The sequence below is a fragment of the Panthera pardus genome, unplaced genomic scaffold, assembly GCF_024362965.1.
Source record: "Panthera pardus isolate Hobbes unplaced genomic scaffold, ASM2436296v1 HiC_scaffold_13, whole genome shotgun sequence".
NCBI lineage: Eukaryota > Metazoa > Chordata > Mammalia > Carnivora > Felidae > Panthera > Panthera pardus.
The window spans coordinates 154,853,882-154,878,359 of NW_026526688.1; the positions used below are offsets into that span (position 1 = coordinate 154,853,882).

The 24,478-nt window shown below is 34.0% G+C and overlaps 1 protein-coding gene across 33 annotated transcripts in view; it reads right to left on the reverse strand.

Annotated features, from left to right (window-relative positions):
* Positions 1 to 24,478, reverse strand: part of ADGRL3 (adhesion G protein-coupled receptor L3) — an 813,483-nt gene that overhangs the window by 230,921 nt on the left and 558,084 nt on the right. For all 33 annotated transcript variants that reach the window (XM_053901514.1, XM_053901520.1, XM_053901521.1 and 30 more), the window contains one exon: positions 1,679 to 1,759. In XM_053901514.1, coding sequence (XP_053757489.1) covers positions 1,679 to 1,759 — 81 coding nt within the window. The remainder of the gene's footprint in view (positions 1 to 1,678; positions 1,760 to 24,478) is intronic.

The window sequence follows — 24,478 nt, forward strand, 5'->3', positions numbered from 1 at the left end:
TGCCTGGGTGGCTCATTCAGTTAAGCATTTGACTCTTGGTTTCGGCTATGGTCATGATCTCATGGTTTGTCGATTTGAGCCCCCCTTTGGGCTCTGCACTGAGAGCATGGAGCCTGCTTGGATTCTCTCTCTCCCTCTCTCTCTCTGCCCCTCCCCTGCTCACTCTCTCTGTCTCCCTCAAAATAAATAAATAAACTTTAAAAAAAAGTATTTCGTAACCTTTTTTTTCCAGGATAAAATATAACCTTGCCATGTGATACAGAATCCTTCCCAATTTGCCTTCCCACATCTTTTCAGTCTCTTCCTTGAGAACTGCTCTCATTTTACTGTGCACCAAGCACATTTCTTTAAAATGTCACAACTTTCACAATTTTGTGTTTTGGTTCGTTCTGCTTCCATTTCATGGAATTCCATTATCATCCCTTCTTCCTTTTCTTCTTGAAAAAGGAGGATGCATCCTTCAGAACCTAGGTTGTCACCTTCACTTTCAGTTACTTAAAAATCAGTGTATAAGTTCCTCCTATGTCCAAAGCATAGAGCAGTGGCTGAAGGAGAAATAATAATTATGACACGTTTTGTCCTTGAGGACCTTACAGAAGGAAAGGGAAATATGCATGCTGAAAAATAAGACACGGATGTCTTAAATGTAATAACTGAGGCAAGCACAGGGGATATTCAGAGAACAGATACACTCCCTTCTCCCTAGTGCATAGCCAAGGAAGCCTTTACAGAGGAACTGAAGATAAAGCAGAGCCTTCAAACACTGGCAGAAACTAACTGGGCAGAAAAGAAAAGGTAAGAGATTCCTGGCAGAGGAAAAAACATGTATAGAAAACTTGCTCATAAAAGGCAGACCTAATGACTTTTATTGTATCAAGTGATTGATACTGTTGAAGGTATAAGAAAATATCCTGAATCACTTAAATCTGAAAAAACAAATTAACCTTAGAATATTTGGTATTTATAAAAAAAAAAAGTCTATATCAATTTCATCAACTTTGAACATTATAATACATTTTGAAAATAATTAATAATATTTATTTAAAGGTATAAAAATTCTGTATTTAGATATGGGAAAACAAATGTTACTTTTAATTTTTATTTTGTATGGCTGGTCATTTTTAAAAATCTTTAAACTGATGGTATCAATTTAAAAAACGTAATTTTAACATATATTTTAAAAACTAAATGATGATATTAATGCCATAATGATTTTTTAAAACATAATAAAATATAAAATATCATGTTGCAAGGAAATAAATGTCAATATGACTTAGTTTAAGGCATCTTAATTTCTTTTAAAATAAGTAGAAGAAACTTTTAGTGAAAAAAAAAAGTAATGGTTATCTGGTGATCTCTGAATCTAGGTTAGTTTTCAACTAGTCCTCCATTAGTTGAATCACAATATAGCTCTATTTCTTATTTTGTTTTATGAATATTTCTCAGAACGGTATTTCATATTTTAGTTTATGAATAAGATTTGCTCTTTCTGTTCTCAAATTCTTTATACACAATCCCCACCCCCCACCCCTGCTTTTTAAACAGGTACTGTATTGCAAAATACATATTTATAACTATCTATAATTTAATTGTCTCCATCAAAATAACAAATAGTTTCTTTTTCTTTAAATAATAATAACCATAGTAATAGTAATAATAATAATAATAAACAACTCACCTCTCACAGGGGGTCTTTCTAGCTCAGAGTCCAGGTGAATTGGAGGAGAGATGTATGACACCTGCCCATGATGTGCCTGCCCTGTTGACCCAAAAATAAATATTAAGAAGACATTGAAGTTATGCCTTTATACATATATATATTTGATTTGTGTGATATCACATTATCTTTCTTCACACTGAAATAACTGTCATCAAACTGTGTCGACAGATCTATTCAAACACAGGAGCATTATGCATCATCCAAACACCAACCAATCACATCAGTCCTTTTTTTTTTTTTTTTTTTTTAAATGTTTACTTATTTTTGAGACAGAGAGAGACAAAGCATGAACGGGGTAGGGTCAGAGAGAGAGGGAAACACAGAATCCGAAACAGGCTCCAGGCTCTGAGTGGTCAGCACAGAGCCCGACGCGGGGCTCCAACTCACGGACCGCGAGATCATGACCTGAGCTGAAGTCGGCCGCCCAACCGACTGAGCCACCCAGGCGCCCCATATCAGTCCTTCTTAACTACCATTTGTTTCTTATTATTGGATTACAGACTCATTGTGGAATGACACTTTTAAAAATACAATATAAATGATTTACAAAAAAATAATAAAATGGAAGGAAAAAAGACATGAAAAAACAAGTCCACATTTTTTATTGTTATTAAACAGACAATACGTAATCTGTCAATTTGCCCTGTTTCTAAAGACTTATTCTCAATTTACGCACTTATTTCATTGCAGACCAGTAATATACAGTCTTCAGACTGGCATCAATGTCAAATAACACTCCGATAGCACTTACTTACATAACTTTATAACTAGTTAATTTGTATTTTATTTTTTTATAATTTACTTCTGTTATTTGAAGAAAAGTACCCCTTCGTGCTAAGTGTATTTTTTGGAAAAAACAATAATTAGCCATGATATAAAAAGTAGGCAGATTGTGGCACCTGGGTTATTCAGTCGGTTGAGCGTCCAACTTCAGCTCAGGTCATGATCTCACATTTTGTGGGTTTGAGCCCCATGTCCAGCTCTGTTGTTGACAGCTCAGACCCTGGAGCCTACTGCTGTATCTTCCTCTCTCTCTGCCCCACCTCTCCTTGTGCTCTGTCTCTTTCTGTCTCTCAAAAGTAATAAATAAATGTTTAAAAAAAAGTAGGCAGATGAATTCATTTTCTATTCCTTGTAAAACATTCTGTCAGCTCACAAACATATTTGTAATATGCTTTCTGTCTTACGAGTTAAGGTGTTGATTTGAAGGCCAAGATGCTGATTGAAAAAATTGCTAGCTTAAAAACTAAAAATTTTTCTAATGTTCAAAGTAGCTACTCGTTGCATACTGATGATTCTGTAAGCAATTAGAATCATGAGGTAAGAAAGCACGATCACAGAGTCAGTCCAATTGCTAAAGCTACTTTTTAAAGCTATTTCTAAAAAAGGTTTGGGTATGAGTGGAAGACCCACCACTTTCCTTCTACAATGGGAATATGCAGTTATATTTTACACATTTACTATAGCCATTTACAGGGTTGTTAATCTCTTTTCCTAAACAAGGAAAGTTAATGATACATAGATTATGATAACAGTTAGAGTAACCTTCCCGTTTCAAGTAATATTCGACTTGTAATAAACTCTGCTGATTCCTCTTATGAGGCACATTTCAAATAATTAATATGGCTCCCTGTTGATAGAAGCTGCTGTTCCTCCCAGCATTTTTCTAGCTAACGGCAGACACAGTGGAGACGTAATATACAGAGCCCCTCATAATAGTAACTAAGAATATTGTACATTCATTGGCCATGTTTCAGTGGAACACTAAAGGCACTGTTATAAAAGAAGTAAGACAGTGACTGTGCACTGTTAGCAGTCCATGTGTAATACAGCTTATTAAAAACTTCACATTATCTTAATTATAAAAATGCCTAATGTTTACCTTATTTGCACACTTGATTGCAAAATCACTTTTTATTTTTAAGGTCCTGTGTCATTACAAATGAACTGGTTTGAAACTTTATTGATCATGTAAATAAAAATAAGCATCTTTTACATTATGTTGATTCAAGATAATCTCAGCATATAAAATAATATTGATTTCATGTCTAAGCAAGGAACATGACTTTCACCACGTATAATAAGTATCATGCATTCACACAGACATCATCTCCATTTATGCAACCATGTCACTATGGGAATTAAAGGTAGGTATTATGTCAATATATTCATATTTTAAAATCAAAGGAACAAACAGAGGAAATGGAGTAACTTGCTCAAGCACACACAGCTAGTAAATTGCAAGGCCAGTAGTATTTTGACTCTAAATCTGAAGTGTTTTCAAGTAAATCAGAATATTTTTCTCAAAGAAGGTCTCAGTATACTAAACCTGGGGAAAAAGTCTATAGATTTTAGTGATTAAACTCTGACAAGTAACTGCTTGTGCAACTGTCACCCCTACATTCAGTTTGAAGTAAAAAGTCCCTTTAAATGTCACATTTGCCTCTGTTCTTGGGATAAGCATGTAACTTCAAGAGTGCTCAACAGGGATACTTCAGGTAGCACGAGATCTCACTGTGTATATCCCTAAGGGGGTTGGAATATCAAAGAGGCAGCAGAGTGGGATGAGGATATTGACAGTCAAGTCCTGAACTTGGTTTGCTGTAATTTCCATTCTCTCTCCAATGAGAACTCTAGCAAACTGTGGCTGAGTTGTGGCGGGAAGAGCCACAGTGGCAGGAATTGACAGGGGCTCTCAGCCTTAGAGGAATGGCAGAAAGGCAGCAATAGACTTCAGTTTGGTGATTGAGATTTCTGATCCATAGAATAAAATCCAGAAATTTTGGAGGTTGCTGTTGATTAACTACATAAACCAAATACTGAAAGAAAGATTTCTGCTTCACTTTAGATCAATGATACTCATGCATTTGTCTCCACAAATATACATAAAAAGTTATAAAACCTATTCTAATCTGTGCTTAACTAAGGTAATGACTCTCAGGGAGGTAATTACTTCTCATCAGGGACAGCATTGCACAACATGAGGAGTTACAGTTTGTAAAAAACAAACAACCCAATGACTATCAAAGATCTATCCCCTCATTAAAAATTACTGTAAAATAATAATAATAATAATAATAATAATAATAATAACAATAATAATAATAAACTGTGGTTAAAACAATAACTAACTTCCATGTATCTTCCTCCTAGACATTATGGCAAAGAATATTCAACCAAAAATGTGAAAACCAAAAATCTCCTAAAAAACAAGAGTCCAGAGCTGGACAGCTTTCCAGAGGAATGCTATCAAACATTTAAAGAAGAGTTAACACCTATTCTTTTGAAGCTGTTCCAAAAAAATAGAAATAGAAGGAAAACTTCCAAGCTCATTTTATGAGGCCAGCATTACCTTGATTCCAAAACCAGACAAGGACCCCACTAAAAAGGAAAACTGCAGACCAATTTCCCTGATGAACACTGATGCAAAAATTCTCAGCTAGCCAACTGGATCCAACAATACACAAAATAATTATTCACCATGATCAAGTGGGATTTATACCTGGAATGCAGGACTGGTTAAATATCTGCAAATCAATCAACATGATACATCACATTAATAAAATAAAGCACAAGAACCACATGATCCTCTCAATAGATGCAGAGAAAGCATTTGAAAAATACAGCATCCTTTATTGATAAAAAAAAAAAACAAAAACAAACTCAAGAAAGTAGAGATAAAAGGATCATAAAAGCCTTACATGAAAGACCTACCGCTAATATCATCCTCAATGGGGAAAAACTGAGAGATTTTCCCCTAAGGTCGGGAACACAACAGGGATGTCCACTTTCACTACTGTTATCCAACATGGTATCGGAAGTCCTAGCCTCAGCAATTAGCCAACAAAATGAAATAAAAGGCATCCAAATCAGCAAGGAGGAAGTCAAACTTTCACTCCTTGCAGACAACATGATACTCTACATGGAAAGCCCAAAAGATTCCACCAAAAAAAAAAAAAAAGCAAAAAAACCCAAAAAACTGCTAGAACTGTTCCATGAATTCAACTAAGTTGTAGGACATAAAATCAAAGCACAGAAATCGGCTGCATTTCTATACACCAATAATGAAGCAGCAGAAAGAGAAATCAAGGAATCGATCTCATTTACAATTATACCAAAAAGCATAAAATACCTAGGAATAAATCTAACCAAAGAGGTGAAAAATCTATACACTGAAAACTATAGAAAGCTTATGAAAGAAACTGAAAAAGATATAAAGAGTGAAAAAAATACTCCATGTTCATGGATTGGAAGAAGAAATTTTGTTAAAATGTCAATACTACCCAAAGCAATCTACATATCAAAATAACACCAGCATTCTTCAAAGAGCTAGAACAAACAATGATAAAATTTTTATGGAACCGGAAAAAAACCCAAATAGTCAAAGCAATCCTGAAAAAGAAAACCAAAGCTGGAGGCATCACAATTCCAGACTTCAGGATGTATTACAAAGCTGTAATCATTAAGACAATATGATACTGGCACAAAAACAGATACTTAGATCAATGGAACAGAATAGAGAACTCAGAAATGGACCCAAAATGTATGGCCAACTAATCTTTGACAAAGCAGGAAAGAATATCCAATGGAATAAAGACAGTCTCTTCAGCAAATGGTGTTGGGAAAACTGGACAGTGATATACAAAAGATTGAACCTGGACCCCTTACTTACACTATTCACAAAAATAAACTGAAAACGGATGAAGAGCCTAAACATAAGACAGGGAGTCATCAAAATCCTAGAGGAGAAAGCAGGCAAAAACCTCTTTGACATCAGTCGCAGCAACTTCTTACTCAACATGTCTCCAGAGGCAAGGGAAACAAAAGGAAAAAACGAACTATTGGGACCTCATCAAATAAAAAGCTTCTGCAAGGTGAAGGAAACAATCAGCAAAACTAAAAGGCAACTAAATGAATGGGAGAAGATATTTGCAAATGACATCAGATAAAGGGTTAGTAACCAAAATCTATAAAGAACTTCTCAAACTCAACACCCAAAAAACAAATAATCCAGCGAAGAAATGGGCAAAAGACATGAATAGACGCTTTGCCGAAGAAGACATCCAGATGGCCAACTGCACACGAAAAAATGCTCAACATCACTCATCATCAGGGAAATACAAATCAAAACCACAGTGAGATACCACCTCCCCCCTGTCAGAATGGCTAACATTACCAACTCAGGCAACAACAGATGTTGGTGAGGATGCAGAGAAAGAGGATCACTTTTGCACTGCTGGTGGGAATGCAAACTGGTGCAGCCACTCTGCTAAAAAGTGTGGAGGTTCCTCAAAAACTTAAAAATAGAACTACCCTATGACCCAGAAATTGAACTACTAGGTATTTATCCAAGGGATACAGGTGTGCTGTTTTGAAGGGGCACATGCACCCCAATGTTTATAGCAGCACTATCAACAATAGCCAAAGTATGCAAAGAGCCTAAACATCCATTGACAGATGAATGGATAAAGACACACACACACACACACACACACACACACACACACACAATGGAGTATTACTCGGCGATCAAAAAAGAATGAAATCGTGCCATTTGCAACTACATGGATGGAACTAGAAGGTATTATGCTAAGCAAAATTAGTCAGTCAGAGAAAGACAAATATCATATGACTTCACTAATATGTGGAATTTAGGATACAAAACAGATGAACATAATGGAAGGGAAGCAAAAATAATATAAAAACAGGGAGGGGACAAAACATAAAAGGCTCTTCAGTATAGAGAACAAATTGAGGGTTGTTGGAGGGGTTGCGGATGGGGGATGGGCTAAATGGGCAATGGGGCATTAAGGAAGACACTTGTTGGGATGAGCACTGGGTGTTGTATATGGGGGATGAATCACTGGAATCTACTCCTGAAATCATTATTGCACTATATGCTAACTTGGATATAAATTAAAAAAAATAGTAATAATAAAATAAAATAAAAATGTGATCAATTCAAAAGAGCATAGGAAGATAAAAAGCAAGGCAAATGCATACTGGTTTTAAAGATCTGACTAAAATATTTTAGACAGGGAATATACCTGCCTTCTCATTTATCACTTTCTTTACCATGCTCTACTGTCTTACACTAGACTTGTCTTGTTCTTGTAACAGAAGCTTTATATATCCAAGTGTGAAACCACTGCTCCAATTTTTCCCTTACTTTTCCAAATTAAAAAGATATAGATTTGTTTACTTTTTTTCTCCTGAATTTTATTTTATTTTATTTTTTTGGATTTTAAACTCAAAGAATCATATTGAGATTTTGATTAGAATTGCACTAATTCTTTAATTTGGAGGATAAACTTTTAAAATATTTTGTCTTCACTTTCTTTTAAATGGATCTCCATTTTTGATCTCCAAATTGATCTCCATTGTTTGAATTGTCTTTAAATAAGTTGGAATAAGATAATTTTTGAAAATGTTTGTACTTTGGTTATAATAATATTTCATTGTTTAATCATTCTATTTTCCCCACTTAAACGAAATTTTGAAATTTTCTTAATAACTTTCATTGAACTTTTTTGATGGCTATTGTTGGATTTATTAGTTATTGACTTTGATCTTCTAGTTCCTTCAAGGTAGATACACTGATAACCAAGCTTAGTTATTTTCTGTGATCTTTGTTTCTTATATGAAATATATTCCCAGGTTAAGATTTATCTATATACCCTTTTACTTAATTATTTTGTGCCATGGGATTTAAATTTCACACATTTATATTATAGGATTAATGCAATTTAGAGGAGTTTCCTGGTGTTGCTATTCACCTGTCATTTTACCGTAAGTTCCTACAAAGTATTTACCAAAGGAATAAACAATACTGAATGATAGGTTTCATAAAAGAATTAAAAGGGAGAGAGAAAAAAAAGCTTCATGATTTATTGCTAAAGAGTCAAGGAAAACAATGGCAATAGGGAAATTGTTGGGTAGCTTATGGATTCTGGAAAAGCCATTAATGTTTTATTTTCCATGTCTTTTTCAGCTTTCATCTAATTTCTATTTTATTGAGGAATCCTGTTCAATTTCTACCAATTTCAAATATAGGAAAGGCTTGACTAGCATTAGGTAGAAGAGAAAAGCTTTTTTTTTTCTACTGTCAATACTTTACTTGTACATCAGAGCACAGAAATACATTTTTAGAACCACAGAATTTTGAGGGAGAAAGATATTTGATAGCTTATAGCCCCAACCCACATTTTAGAATGAGGAAACTGACACCTTGAGAAGTTGGTGACTTTCAAAAGTCAAATCAAGGTGGTAGTTGTCAAGAGGATGGTAAGAAAGGGATGCTTTACAGCTAGCCTGCAGAAAAAAATAAACATACCCTCACTGTCTTTTAACTCTGAAGCTTTATTTAGTAAGCCATTATTTTCAAGGCATGTGGGGCATAATCTTTCAGATGTGTTAAGACATTAATTATTTATTTATTATGAAACTACATACATTTTTCTCCTGTAAGGCTATATCTAAAAACCAAAGGCTGTTTAGTATAAAAATAAGATCATGTCCTGGGCACAGAACTACCTATGTTGGTATCTGGACTCTGCCACTTTTTAACCATTTAACCATTAGCCATATAACTAATCAGCCAGGAACTATCAAGTTGTTTAACTTCTATGTGCTTCAGTTTCCTCATGTGTATAATGGGGATTATAATAGCACTTACTTATAGGGGTGTTTTGAAGGTTAAATGAACTTATGCATATGTAGTAATTAGAACAGTGCTTGGTACATAGTAAGTACTTAAAATTTCTAGCTATTATTATTATTATTACAAATTCATTATATAATTAATTAATTTATCAGCCAATATTAGTTGAGTACCTGATACATGACAAATGCCTTTCTAGATACTTGGCATACGTTATACAACAAATTAAAGGCTAATGCACAGTCTTATGTAAGGGGAGACAGTAAGCAATTAATACAATCAATAATACATCAATGATACTTTATGTACAAGATGGGGCAATGGAAACAGAACACACTAAAGGGGATCTAGAGCAGCAGAGGCAAGCTGCAATTTTAAACAGATGATCGAGGAAGGCCTAATGTGATTTCCATGAATAGCATTTGAAGAGTTCAAGAGAAAAGTGACAATATCTGACTCTGATAGGAAACTGTTAAAAGATAAAAGTACAGATAAGGGCCCAAATCTAATATTAATAATGAAGAATAAAATAACACAATGTACTGTATCAGATGCTTTTTCCCCATGCTTTTGTATTTCAAATTGTACACATATTGATAAACATATTAATACTATCACCAATGACCGAAGAAGAAAAGAAGACATAAATAAAATATGGGTATAATTTGGAAATGAACACAACTTTTTTCCTAAAGCAAAAACACACTTCCCACCATAAAGTCCCCATTGGTTTCTCTAGTTACATCATCTTTCAATTCAAATTTTTCTCATTTTCTATACAGTAGTGTAAACAAGTTTAGTAGTATATGGCCCTCTAGGCAGATTTCATGCCTTTTGTTTGTTTGCTTTAAATTTTCAACTGCTAAACTTGATTATTTCCTCTAGAGGCATGACATTCCCCCTCCTTAAAAAACAATAAAATAGATCTCACATTTTTTGCTCTTGAAGTTTTAAATAATATTATCATTTTCCTTTTACAACCTTCTTTAGGATGAGAGCAGGTTACATCTCTGAATCTCTCTGTCCTACGATAATAATGATTTCATGCGGAATGTGGGAATCTACTTACTAAACTACAGTTAAGAATGGCATATGGACTTTTTCTAAGTTTTTCAAACACTCTGAAAGTAGCTAAGTCTCCTTCTCAATGGTAAAAAAAAAAAAAAAGTTTAGTTTCTTGTTGAAAATAATCTCAGCTACTGATAAAAAATATCAGAGGTCAATATGTTGTTTGTGCTGATGGAAAATTGGGTGTGCCTAGCATTATAACAGCTTGCTTTTTTTTGTCTTCAAATCCCAGTCTGACTGTAACCATCTGGCATTTATAAAGTCAGCTTTAAGGTAAAGACGTAAACACCAATCAAAAGTAATCATCAAAGAAAAGAGCTGTAAAGTCGCCAATTTGATACGTATCTTTTTATACTGACTTCCTTTTCCCCCTTTATCTTATTATTCATACTTATTCTCAGTGAGTTTAGTAAAATATGAGGTAGCAAAGAAATCACAACATGCTTGACTTATTGAAGATATAAAGTCATTGATGGAGGCGCAAAGGTCACTGATGGCCTTCTCCCCAGTGGATATTACTTGCATACAGAAAACAGATGGACTAATCTGAAGCAAAAGTAACTTTCTTGTTTGTGTGTACATGTGTGCATTTCATTCAGCAAATGATTTTTCAGGACTCACTTCCTTTAGTGGCCAATCTTAACCATACCATATAAGCAAGATAATACCCCTCCACGAAAGAAATTTAGGTTTAGATGTGGATTAAACAACAATAGTGAAGCATGATACATACTTTGATAGAGATCCGAGAGAAGGGCAGGACAACAGCATCTAACTGAGGTAACTGAAGTAAGAGAAAACAGTACCTGGAGGACACAATGTCAGGTGTTGAAGAAGGAGAAGGAACATTATGCGTGGATGCTTACAGATCATGTGACTTAGAGGGATAGGGGACAGGGAAAAACAGGTGGAAGCAGGCAAAAAAAAAAAGATGATTTTAAAATAATAAACATTTTCAGAAATGTACCCCCCCCAAAAAGAATAAATAATACATCCCTATTACCCAGTTTTAACAATGGTCAATTCAGGGCCTATGTGATTTCCTCTCTGTCCCTCAATGCCCCCTTCCTCATTCCAGAATGTTTTGAAGCAAATCCCAAACATCATATAATTTCACTTGTACATTATTTGAGTATGTATCTATAAACATAAGGCCTTTTTAGAAACAACCATAAGATCATTATGATACCTAAATTAAGAAGTTATATTATGAAAAATCAATTTAATGTCAAATTCAGGAAAGCAACTGTCTGGAAGAAATCAACAATCTGAAAGAAACGAATTCTGCTGGCCTGCAAAATATCTCATTGGTCCTAGTGTTGAAATTGTGTTGGCCTGAGGAATGCTTTATATTAATGATGAATTTCAGGAGCTCACAAATATAAAGGGAAATGTATTTGACAAAACCACACACATATATTTCTCTCTTTCACAAGCATGAAAAATAGATTTGGTAGTTAAATGACAAACATCGAATTCTGGAAGCACCACTTCAAAAATTATTCCATGAAACCTCAAAAACCTATTGTCGCAAGCATTACAACAATAAACCAAAAAAATTGGGGCATTTATCTTCCCTGAATTTCTAGTTTTTTATAATCCTCCAAAAATAAATGGGAATGAATATATTAAAACTGAAGATCGTGTTAATAAAAATGGTTATTTTCTAAGAGCCTAATACTAGAAGCACCCGGCGAGCCAAATATTGTTTCCTATTTTAAAAACGTGAAATCTAAAGCTCAGTAAGGTTAAGTGTATTTTCAAAGGTTACACAATAGTGTGTGTGGGAATCAGGTTTCAAATCCAGAGACCATGTTCTTACTCTATAACTCACTGCCTTCACATCCTATAAATATACCAACGGGGGTGGAGAGAGAAGACAAATATACTATAATTTATGAAACATTAGAAATTTTTAGTTCTCTATTTCTAGACTACCTAAATTTAAGTGTTGATATTACTAAAAGACTAAATCACAGAATAATCAGGATTATAAACTTACTTTTCTTAGACGATGAGCAAAACATTAAATTCTCAACAGGAATGTAGGTATATTAGCCCTCTCCTGGCTCTTTTTTTTTTCTTTTAAATGGATGCCTTCAACAGGGCTAGGGTTCAGTAATACAGATCTCTTTGAATCATTCTGATTTCCAAAAACTGGAAAAAAAAGACTTCAAGTGGACTTCAATCCCCTCCTCTCCAAATTATACCCACACTTACATCTTTGCTGTTTTTTTTTTTATCATCATTGTACTGAGTTCATGTTTGCACATGGTAAAGTAAGAAGAAAATGTTTTACTATCCAAGAGGTTAATATTCAGATGTATAGAACTGAGGGTATGTGTGTTCAGGGTGGGCAGCTATGATAAACTAGATTAGAAAAGATTTTGAGTAACGTAGGCAAACCTAATCAGGAGAACTGTGATGTTAGCAAGAACTTAGGGATCAATAATTCCAGTTGGTTAATTAACAAAGGACATAAAAAAGGCTGTTCCTAAGCCTCCTTCACTGCCAGAGCAACTCTGATTTAATTCTGAGTGTCTGAATTACAGTCACTTCAGATACTTTGCTTATAGCTTATGTTGGGTAGAATAATGGTCCCCCTAAAGATGCCCACTTCTTAATCCTCAGAATCTGTGTCTGTGTTATCTTAAGTGTCATAATGATTTTGCAGACATGATTAAGGTTGAAATGGGAGATTATCCTATCTAACGATGTGAATGCTTGAAAGTGGAAAAGGGAGGCAGAGGAATAAGAGGGATATATTGCAAGAGAGACAAGGCAAGTCATTGATGGCTTAGAAGACAGAGGATGTGGACCAGAACCAAAGAATGATGGTTATTTCTAGAACCTTAAACAGACAAGGATCCTTCCCAGAGTCTACAGAGAGAACTGATTTTAGCCTGGTGAGACTCGTATTGAACTTTTGTTCTAGAAAAATATAAGATGATAAATTTACATTGTTAAAGCTTCAAAGTATGTGGTGATTTGTTCCAATATACAACTTAAGAACTGGCATTTATTTTAATTCTAAAAACTCCTGTTATTCAATGTACTAGTTATTTGAATAGATATTATATGTACATGATACATATTCAACTGGGACAAAATGATAGCATCTAACCCACCTGCTGACTTCCCACAGGCAATATCTCTTTCCAGTATTTTGTATATCTTTGTGGAGTTATTCAATATCTTTATAACACATACCTGCACATACACACATATGCTCACATGATCATATATATATATATATATATATAAATATATGTATATGTATATACATATATATATATATATATATATATATATATTTGAATTGTTGCCTATTAAAGCACACTGATATTCTGCATTTTGTTAAGCCTGTTCTAAAAGGTAGTTTAGAGCTTCAATTGTTTAACCATAATTTTTTTTAATGTATATCGATCCCTACATTGCATTTTAAGAATGCACCATGATCTAAAATGTCACCAATGGCACAGATTTCATGATATTCTTTTAATCAGAAGTAGAACATTTCAGAAGTCAATGTAATAACTTAATGATTGCAAATAAATGGGTGGCAGAGGAATGATCACAAGAAGGATGCTAGAACTCTGTAAGACTAAAGTTATTTGTTATGTTAACTCTCCTAATTCTCTTAATATTTGGGAATATGATTGGCCATAATACAAAGTGCTTTTGAAGAGAGAGAGAAAAAAAAAGATGAGGTGGTTTTTTGATATTTTACCTATGGTTAAATACTACATAAAGGGCATAGTCCATGAATTTCTTGAATCTATATTTTTACTTATAATTCAATTCACCTATCAAAACAATGTCAAAAGAAGATACCAATTATTTAACTTTTTTTAATATGCAGCCTAGGTATCAAATTCCAAAAAAACAAAAAGAGTAAAATAAGCTTTATACTTATTTTATCTATTATGATGGTTAAAAATGTGTGCTCTCCAGAAATTGTGTACCACATGAACAACTGTAAATGGAATGTATGTGTCTACATTTATAATTATATTTATGTTCACATATATGTGCACAAACATCTAGGCTACTTTCAAATTATTCTAGGATTTCTTAAACCTATTTTAACATTTGCTATAATTTTATAAGCAACAAAAAGGGAACAGCCTTTCCCTTTTCTAATCAGTCTTAATTGGAATAGCAATCTAAATGTACACATCTTTTAAAACTTTTATTATTTTAATCTTATTTATTTTGAGAGTGAGAGAGAGCGTGAGTGGGGGGGGGGAGAAAGGAGACAGAGAGAGAGAGAGAGAGACTGAGAGAGAGAGAATCCCACGCAGGCTCCACACTGCCAGCACAGGGACTGACATGGGGCTTAAGCCCATGAACCGTAAGAACATGATCTGAGCCAAAATAAAGAGTCAATGCTTAACTGACTGAGCCACCTAGGAGCTCCTAAATGTACACATTTAGTGAAGACTTTACAGAGGACAATTCAGATATAAAACTCTATGAGGGTTGGAAGCATAGGAACTACAGTTTCCATGCCTTCTCTGTCATCCTAGGACCCACTTGAATGTTTCAGACACTGTAAGAACTCAATTCATTTCTGGAGAAACTTCATATTAATGACCTAAAAGAAATTAAGACAACTATTAACTTTGTTATACTTCTAATCATAAATAAGGCAAAGGGTAAAGCTCCAGGAAAATTTCTTTCAAAACTGGAGACAAATTCACAGTGCAACTAATTTTGCTTACTTGAGAAATGTTACAAATTTGATAACTCCATTAACTTTCTCAGCCTGCTCATTTCTCACAGAAAACATTCATGGGGTTTCTGAAAAGGTCTTTACCAAAGGACACACATACTAATTCCCCAAATATAGACTTTAATTTAGTGTATTTATGTAAAGTAGATTTAAAAAATAGTCTTTTACCAAACATCTAAAGAAGAGTTAATATCTATTCTACCAAACATCTACTGATGTATTTTTATTGATCTTATTTTCCCTGGTAAAATAATTATTATGTAAATGGCAATTACATCATTATGAAAAACTGTGAAAAGCCTGGATAAAGTGACACCATATTTCTATTATTTATCTGTACGTAATGGAACTGAAAATAGTTGATGCCATTAAAGGAAAGACTGAATTTCTCTTTTCAGGAGAAAAGGCTATGGTGCCTGAAAAGTGATATTAAAATTACTTCAAAGGAAAACTAGCAGGTGAAAATTTGCTTCTAGAGCCACAGAAGCAAGTGGCAAGAGGAAAAGTATAGACCAGGGTATTTACAACAAAGAGGTTTGTTCTCCAGAGTACAGAGCCAGGAAACTGGCCTGCTGTGCTTATGTTTTTAAAGTTCTGCTTCAAAGACTAACCCAGCATGCTAAGAAAAACATAAAATGTTAAATTTTCCTGTCCTCCCTGCTGATAGATCAGAAAACATCAAGTAACACTAACTCAAAAAGAAGAATGGTAAAGCATGTTAAAGGTACCTGAAACAAGGTTCATAAATGGAGAGCAACAAAATGGTTAACACCTCCTCTATAGCCACCTCCCCTCCCAAGGAAGGGTCCAAAATATGAAAAGTAGCAGCCTGGATTGGACTGAATAAATGCTACCAGTGAGGAGTATGATGAAACAGATCTCAAAGTAAAAGCTACTCATCATGTGTTACTCTCAAATGATGCCCATCAGGCATTTTTCCTGTCAGCTTCCAAGTAAGTAAAACTTAGAGAAGGTAAATTTATGGGAAGGTTAGAATGAGACCTTTGGATACCAGTCAAGGTAAATTAAATGTACCTCAACTTACTTCAGAGAAGAGTAAAAAAAATTCAAATATATTTATTACAGGAACAGTGTTCAAATTTCTTTATATGTATAATGATAGAATGAGGCAAGATAATGAAGAACCAGAGGAGGTTTTCACAAGAATATATATAAGATTTGTGAAATTAACTGGTGTTTTTAAGAAAAGAGACAGGGAGACGCTCATTTCCGCCACAATTAAGTCAAAATCTCTCCTTTCTTTTTATCAATCCATGTGGCCTGGGGGAAAATCTCTCAAGAAGATAGCCCAGCAGGAGCTGCCAGCATGGTCAGTTAGTTGAATGAGATCAACATATGCCCCAAGTTACCTGGTTTCAGAAAATTCCACCCAAAAGTATTATATGCATAGCCTTACAAAAGGGAGATAAGAATGACCCAAGCATAATAAAACCAGATTGGCACATGGAGAAATAAAAGGATATGGGTATTCTCTTAGGATGATGAGAGCAAAATTTACCACCTAATTCTTTTCAATAAACTCTAAAATATATCATTCTATAGAATGAAACTGCCTGTAGTGAAATTTTGACAACTCCCCTCTGTGTGCTAAAATGCTGTCAGCTGAAAAATTTGAACTCTTTGTGAAAATTGTTCATTTTTGACAGATTTATCCTACTTTTATGTTTGCAGTCTTAATCAAAGGAATTTGAAAAAGTTAGAATTTAGCTTTACACTCAAAGTCTTGGAAGCACTATTAGCATAATTTAGAGGCAGTAGGGCATTTACAGTTATCTATAAAAACTGTAATTATCATAGAAATGAAAATATTTAAAAAGTAACAATACCAAGTTCAAGATTACACACACACATTCTCACACGCACACACAAACACACACACACACACACACACACACACACACACACACACACAGAGCCTGTTTCTGTTTTATTCCTTTGCTCATTGTTACTAAATTGTTAAGAAGCTTAGTCTTGGCTGGACCTTACAAGGCTGAGCTGAGGTAGGTTTCACGAACCCGAATCAAAGTCACATATTCTAGAACACATAAGCTTCTGTGGTGAAGCAGTGTCATGTCATGGTTAAGAACACAGGACTTTAGAGACACACGGCCTGCATGTTTTCATGTAGTTACATCACTTACAGACTCAGTGGCCTTAGTCATACTCATCTTTTAGTGTCAGTTTCTTCATCCGTAAAAATCAAACAATAATAATCCTGTTTCACAGTATTGTGGTAAGGTGTTTTTTTTGTTTTTTTTTTTAAGACATATATACGAAGCAGTGTGCCTTCTACAGAAGCACCTAAATGTTGAACGACTGTCATTATCCTTGTTTATATCATCATTATCTCACACATGTTTCCTCTGAGACAAACAATACCAACACAGCTAATCAAATCCCTTTGAGCACAGGTTGTTTTTTTTGTTGTTGTTGTTTTGTTTTGTTTTCTTAAGTTGGTGATTAGGAGATGGTATTTGGAGTTGATCTTCTTAGCTGAGGATCAAAGCACTGTCTTTAAGTGAGGAACACCGAGCAGATTGGTTAGCCTCTGAGAGGTTCCACGTCTCTATCTGTAACACGGGAATAGTGATAGATATTTCATAGACGAGGGGACAGCCAACTATAGTCCACGGGCCAAATTTGGCCCATGCCAGATTTTGCATGATCTGTGTTCTAAAATTGTTTCTCAATTTTTAAAAGGTTAGAAGAAGAAAAATAAGTAGAAGGAGAAGGGGACGATGGAGGAAGAGGGCCACCAACAGTACCAGCAGCACTAGAGACCAGGTATAATCTGCAAAATCTAAAATATTAACTATCTGGGCATTTATACAAAAAGTTTGCTAATCCCTGTCTTTGAATTACTGTGAATACGCAAGAAGCCAATATAGGAAATATGCTAAGCAGAAGACTTGATATAATTGTAGCTATGTTCTTGCTACTGACATTCTAAGCATTCACATTAACAGTAAAGGAAGCAGTAATTCTTCTTGGGCCACCTGTAACTGCTAATGCGGAAATCTCTTATATTCTAAACTCGTTAGAAACTTTCAACAGTGTTCCTTCTCTGGTTAAAGAAATATGCTAAATAAGGCAGAGGCAAATATACAATATTATTTTTGCCAGGAATCATTTGGCAAAAACAGTTTGGATCATTTTGTTTCATGCAGCTTCACTTAATGGAGTCCTACATCAAAGATCTCCATCAAAGCATAAGAGACTCTTAAAAACTGAGAACAAACTGAGGGTTGATGGGGGGTGGGAGGGAGGGGAGGGTGGGTGATGGGTATTGAGGAGGGCACCTTTTGGGATGAGCACTGGGTGTTGTATGGAAACCAATTTGACAATAAATTTCATATATTGAAAAAAAAGATCTCCATTCAGACACACATATACACATAAACTCACACACACATACAAAGTATTGTGGGTGCTGCATTGTGTGTACCTACAGTTTGTTCAATTTTGTCATAATGGACTATCACATACTATGGGAGTCAGAAATGATAAAAAATTTCCAATGTTATTTGGTATGATTTTAGCTGACTTCAGTTTCTTTTCTTTATTTTAAAGTTTACTTACTTTGAGAGAGAGAGAAAGAGAGAGAGAGGGTGCACACATGAGTGAGTGGAGTAGGAGGCAGAGACAGAGGGAGAAAGAGAGAGAATCCCAAACAGGCTCTGTGCTGTCAGCTCAGAGCCTGATGGGGGGGCTTGAATTCACAAACCATGAGATCATGACCTGAGTAGAAATCAAGAGTCGGATGCTTAAGTGACTGAGCCACCCAGGCACCCTGAGACTTCAGTTTCTGATGTGATCCCTTCATCTTTAATTCAGGGAGAGACACCTCCCCATCTCCACCAAGAATTATTCTGGTAATGAGGCACAGACACTGATGACAGGAGGAAGTCCCTTAAATATTTTGGGGTGGAAAAAAACTGTGAAGAAAGTATGACGAAGATTCAGAATGATTATGGCATAAGAACCTTTCCTAAAAGATCCCTTCTAGTGGGAGAGACAGGCATGTATCCAGACAGTAAATTTACAATGTGTTAATTGCCATAAGAGGTACAACAGCAACAAAAATAGGAAACAAGCATCCCTGTTTTGGGTGAAACCATCACAGAAGAGATAAGGCTCCAGATGGCTTTCAAGTAACGTGACCATAAGATCCTACTGACACCCACATTCAGACTTCCTGTTTGGTTGGCTCCCCTTTTTTTTCTCAAATGTTCCAATGTGGGTGATAAATGGTAAGATCATCACAATCTTAAAAAGTCCTGAGGAGTTTGCCTCTTGAATGAGGAAAGCAGCATCAAGGTAACACCCTGTGGAAAGATTGATTTGCACGCAATAGCACAGGGAACACAACAGTCCATTGTTTTGGGGTACAAACTACTAGGAGTTATGAGATAAGAGCCATAAGCAGGATCAGATGATGGCAGTCTTTTCCAAAATGTTGCAGAATAACTGTTTGGGGGAGTGAAATTAAAAAATAATAATAATCCTTTTTCAAAAAGTAAGTTTCTTTGGGTTTCTCTCTGAATTCAGTACACCTCTAAGAAACAATGGAACCCCAGGAATAGCTGAAAAGTATTCCTTTGAAGAGAGTAGTTGGTACACTGGACAAGTAACTAATTTTCATTATATATTTTATTTTCAAAGTTTGCATAATATATATACCTTTTAGCCATAGTTAAAGGGAGAGGAGTTCAAATGATTTCTTCAGGGTCACATATGAACTGAAGGAATGCACCTCAAGAATTCTAGTCAGTAGTCACTCACTAATCATTCTTGATCTGTTCTTTTTTCAATCCAGGGTGAGCTCAAACTGATTCTTTTCATTTTTTAGAAACTAGTTATTACTGACCCTATTTGATATACAGAAAAATCCAATGAATAGCTCTTCAATTTCTCAACAGTGGCCTGACATAAAATTATTCACGTAAGATGCATTTATTGCTCAGGAATTTTTCTGAGCTGCTTAGGCATGAAAAGAGGTTAAGAGATATGAAGTTATTTATGTGGAAGTAACTGTGAAAGCAACAGCAATAAGTGACTTTCTTAGAATAATTTGCAGTTAAGATCTATGCCGAAAATGGTCATTAGTTCACAAGCAAACATGACAGAAAATTGAAGGAGCCATCACCTAACAGTTTACTTCATTTTAGCTCTGTGACTTACAAATGAGCAAGTGCTTCTTATAACTCTGCTGCTCTATTCTTCGAGGCAGTCAATCATTGCCAAGTATATTTGAGTTCCTCTTCACTAAGAATATCTCCACGGGCAATAGTGAACAATCACTCGTCTTTCCTTTCCAGGAAACTCAATAACAGGAAGTTTTTATTTGTTTCAAATTGTGAGAAACAGATAACCAGAAATGAATCACGGCTATTCAGATTATCATCATCTTTTAAACCTAATTCACAGGAAAACATCACACTCGTTATTTAAGAAGAGACAGGTGTTCTTTTTTAGAATAATTGGTTTAAACCAACCGATTTGGTCTTTTCAGAAAGTATTATAAGCAGAATTTCCTTCCTGTTTTGAATATGTTAGTCAAGTACAGTTCCACTGTACAAGCTCCTACAGTGGAAAAAATACTAAGGACACCATGGTGCAATAATTCATCCACTTACGTGCTTACTTTGTGAGGACAAAATTATCCCCTGACTAATGTTTGGGTAACAAGTGATCCCCTTTCCCACAAACAAGCTTATAAGTAGAGGAAATAGCAAAATGACATTTTGTGTGAGTATTGTCAATGAAACTAGGTCCCAAGTTTAAGACTCTTTTAACCACATAAAAGAAATATGATCTGGGTGGTTCTCTTAAGGCAATATAATGTTATCAACTATGACTGTGTCTGTAAAGTAAGTTATGGCATCATGAAGATGGCACCTAGCATCCTTTTGTGTAAAGCAGATTACCTATGATTGAATATGCTGATCGTTATATATACTATTAGGAATTTATTCTACCTTCTCAAGCTCTTTAATGTATTCAAAATCTATTTTTTAAGTTTAAACTTAAATTATTATTTTTCTTTTTTAAACATCAAGTATACAGAATGCATTCTCATTTATAATATGAAATTAGATGACATTATGACTGCACATTGTTTTTGGTATAGACTATGAGTTGAGGTCATATTTCTTATGATAGACTTCATAGGGTTTTTCATAGAACAATAGGGAGTCAAGAAAATAAACTACAGGATTTAAATTATTGTTTTGAGTTTAGGAAATATTTGGTAGTGGTAACACAGGACAATCTGAGAGTGGAAAGTAAGGTGGAGAGGAGTGTTGGAGACTAGAAACTGGGACTTGAATTAGTTGTTGTCAAGAGGATAGGCAAGAGAGGCTGGGAGCCTGGGATAGTTTCACTTTTCACCCTTCAAATACTTAAAGGAGACACACTTCCATCAGAAACAGTGACACATAATAGCAGCCATTCTCAACAGGTAAAACTCTGAAGGATGAAGGGGTTTCAGACTCTTGATGTGTATTGAGGTGATTATAATACACTGATCCCTCCCACCTCCCACCTGAATAGAGAACCAGTCGTTGAACTAATACAATGGGAGTAGAAAGGGGGATTCCAAGAATATGTGATTAAAAATAAATAAATAAATAAATCTAGTTTTCTAAAATTTGAAGAGAATGGATGCAAGTGAAGTGTTTTTACTGTGTCAACACTATTCTACCTTCTGTTTTTGATGATTTTAAATAATATGGCAAATGCATTTCAGTGTAATCCAAATAATATGATTACATAAATAGATGTAGAGCCCAGCTATTGTCAGAAGAGCTGTGTGATATTCCCAGAGTTTAATTTAGGATTATAACTGTTTATAATGAATATTCGTTTTAAGTTATGAGTAAACAATGTCACAGTAAAGAAAAGAACCTATTTATTTTTAAATGAGAAATTTAAATATGAAATATACAGGACAGGTCAAAACCTACAAGCATAATTATCTGGAGTGACCAAGAAAAAGTTAAAAGTTAAACTGAGTTAACTTTGCTAAGGAAAAAAAAAAAGTGTCATGTAAAGATTTTAGAAAGGATCATTCCAAAATGATTAAAATGTATCTTAAATGTTGTAGTGCTTAAAATTCTCATTTAGATGGAAAATTTATCTATTCAGAATGACTCATTTTCTGAGGGATTCAAATAGGAAAACTTTCATTCTATTTTTAATGATAGGTGCTGAGAAAAGGGCATGGCTCATTTATGCATTTGCAATTTACATTGTATATTCCAGTTTTAATTATGCAACACTTTTTCAGTATCTTCAAAACCTTCAGCAGTTGAGTTACATAATGTATGTTCTAGTGTATGAACATACTTTGGAAAAAATGAAAATAATTAAAAATTAATTACATCTTGCTGGTAATGAAGACTTATTTCACCCCTTAGAGAATTCTTTGAAAGTGGACTATCAGTCATTTTTATTATGAAGTACCAATTAAATACTTAAAATTCAAACTTGTCAATTAAAAAGAAGCTTAGTATTGCTATTATGTAGCAATAATATCCCATGCATAATTAGAAAAACTAAGCAAACAGTAATACATTTTAAACTATGAAGAAATAAATAAACTTTTAAATGTTATATAATTGCCAACATTTTTGATAAAATCAGAAAAGAATCTGAGATCTTCCTTTATCAAACCATAAAGCAATTGTTTTCTTCAGCAAATTCGATAATTAATTGGTCTGTTTTTAAGGGTGTCATATAAAACCCACATAGGACATTTCTGCTTTCTGAGAGTTTCTTCTTTTATTAATAAAGACTTGATAAAGACCTTATATCCATATTTTTCACTTGAATCATTTAGTGAAAACTATGCCCAGAAAATATAAATTCAGAAAATATATACTTTTTATTACAATAATAGGTCTGTTCTAAAATCTAAGGTATATTTATTTTAAGAAAAATATTCTGAAAATAAAAAGTGAACAGTATAAATAGCACCATTTTAATGCATGTGTTTATGCCATAAATGGATACATCTCTAAGCTTCTATATTAAAATTCATTAAATGATTCCTATTCTCTGCTTAAACTTTAAAAGTGAAGAACTGACTTCATATAAGATCCCATAATTTGACTGAAGTTTTAAAATATGTAATATATATATATATATATATATATATACACACACACACACACACACACACACACATATACATATCTGGAGGAAACATAGTTTGATATTTCATAGAAAGAAATCATATTTTGGAAAGTTGTAGTTGGTTTTCTTAACCATAAACTCATCATGAATCAACAAAAGGATGCAAATGTTTAACTTTAATATACCTTTTTTTCTATGTTAAAATGGTTTAGTATTCTGAACAAAGTCAGATGTAGATTAAAATCTTGGCTACTAGACTTACTAGCTATGTGATCATGGAGATAGAGTTAAATCTTGTAGTTCCCAGTTTCTTCATTTGTAAAATGGGAAAAATAAAACCTCACAGTTAATTGAAAAGTTCAAGAAATTTTAGTGGTTACTGTTGATTGTCAAACAACCTCTACAATGATCACATTATAGGTCTATGTTGGGCCTAGTTTGAGAATGGAGATTAAAAAAAAGAGAGAGAGATAAGAAGTCTTGGGAACTATGTCATAAAGATACATGGTTGAATACGAAGGATGTTCAGACTGAAGAAGAAAAGAGGAGACAGGGGCAATTATTAAGTTTGTGATGGGCCATTCTATATTTTTAAAATGATGATTTATTGCATCCAGCTCCAAAGGGAAGTGGGAAGAACTTACTAGGCTGGAACAATGAAGTCAGTTCTCTACAGTGGAATCCAATCTTAAAAGTGGAACCCACATCACACAAGGCAGAAAAAGGATAACCATGGACATTTACAGCAGGTATTTCAGTATAGGGAAAGAAGATGGATATAATAATAGCTCATTGTTTTGTCAACTCTAGTACTTCATAATTATGTATAAACACACATACATGCAGTTACATATATAATTATATATACATTTTATTTATAAACTTATTTATAAATTTTAAATTTATATATATATTTAAATATATATATTTATATTATTTTATAAATATGTTATATATTTATATATTATAAATATGTTATATATATGTTTATTAAAATATTATATTTATATTATACTATATATATACTTAAATGTATATATATTTAAAAGCTCATATTCTCATTTATAGAAATGGATCCTTATTGTCACAATTGTGGCCAGATATCAGGTTATGTAGTATGCATTTTTAGCATCATTAC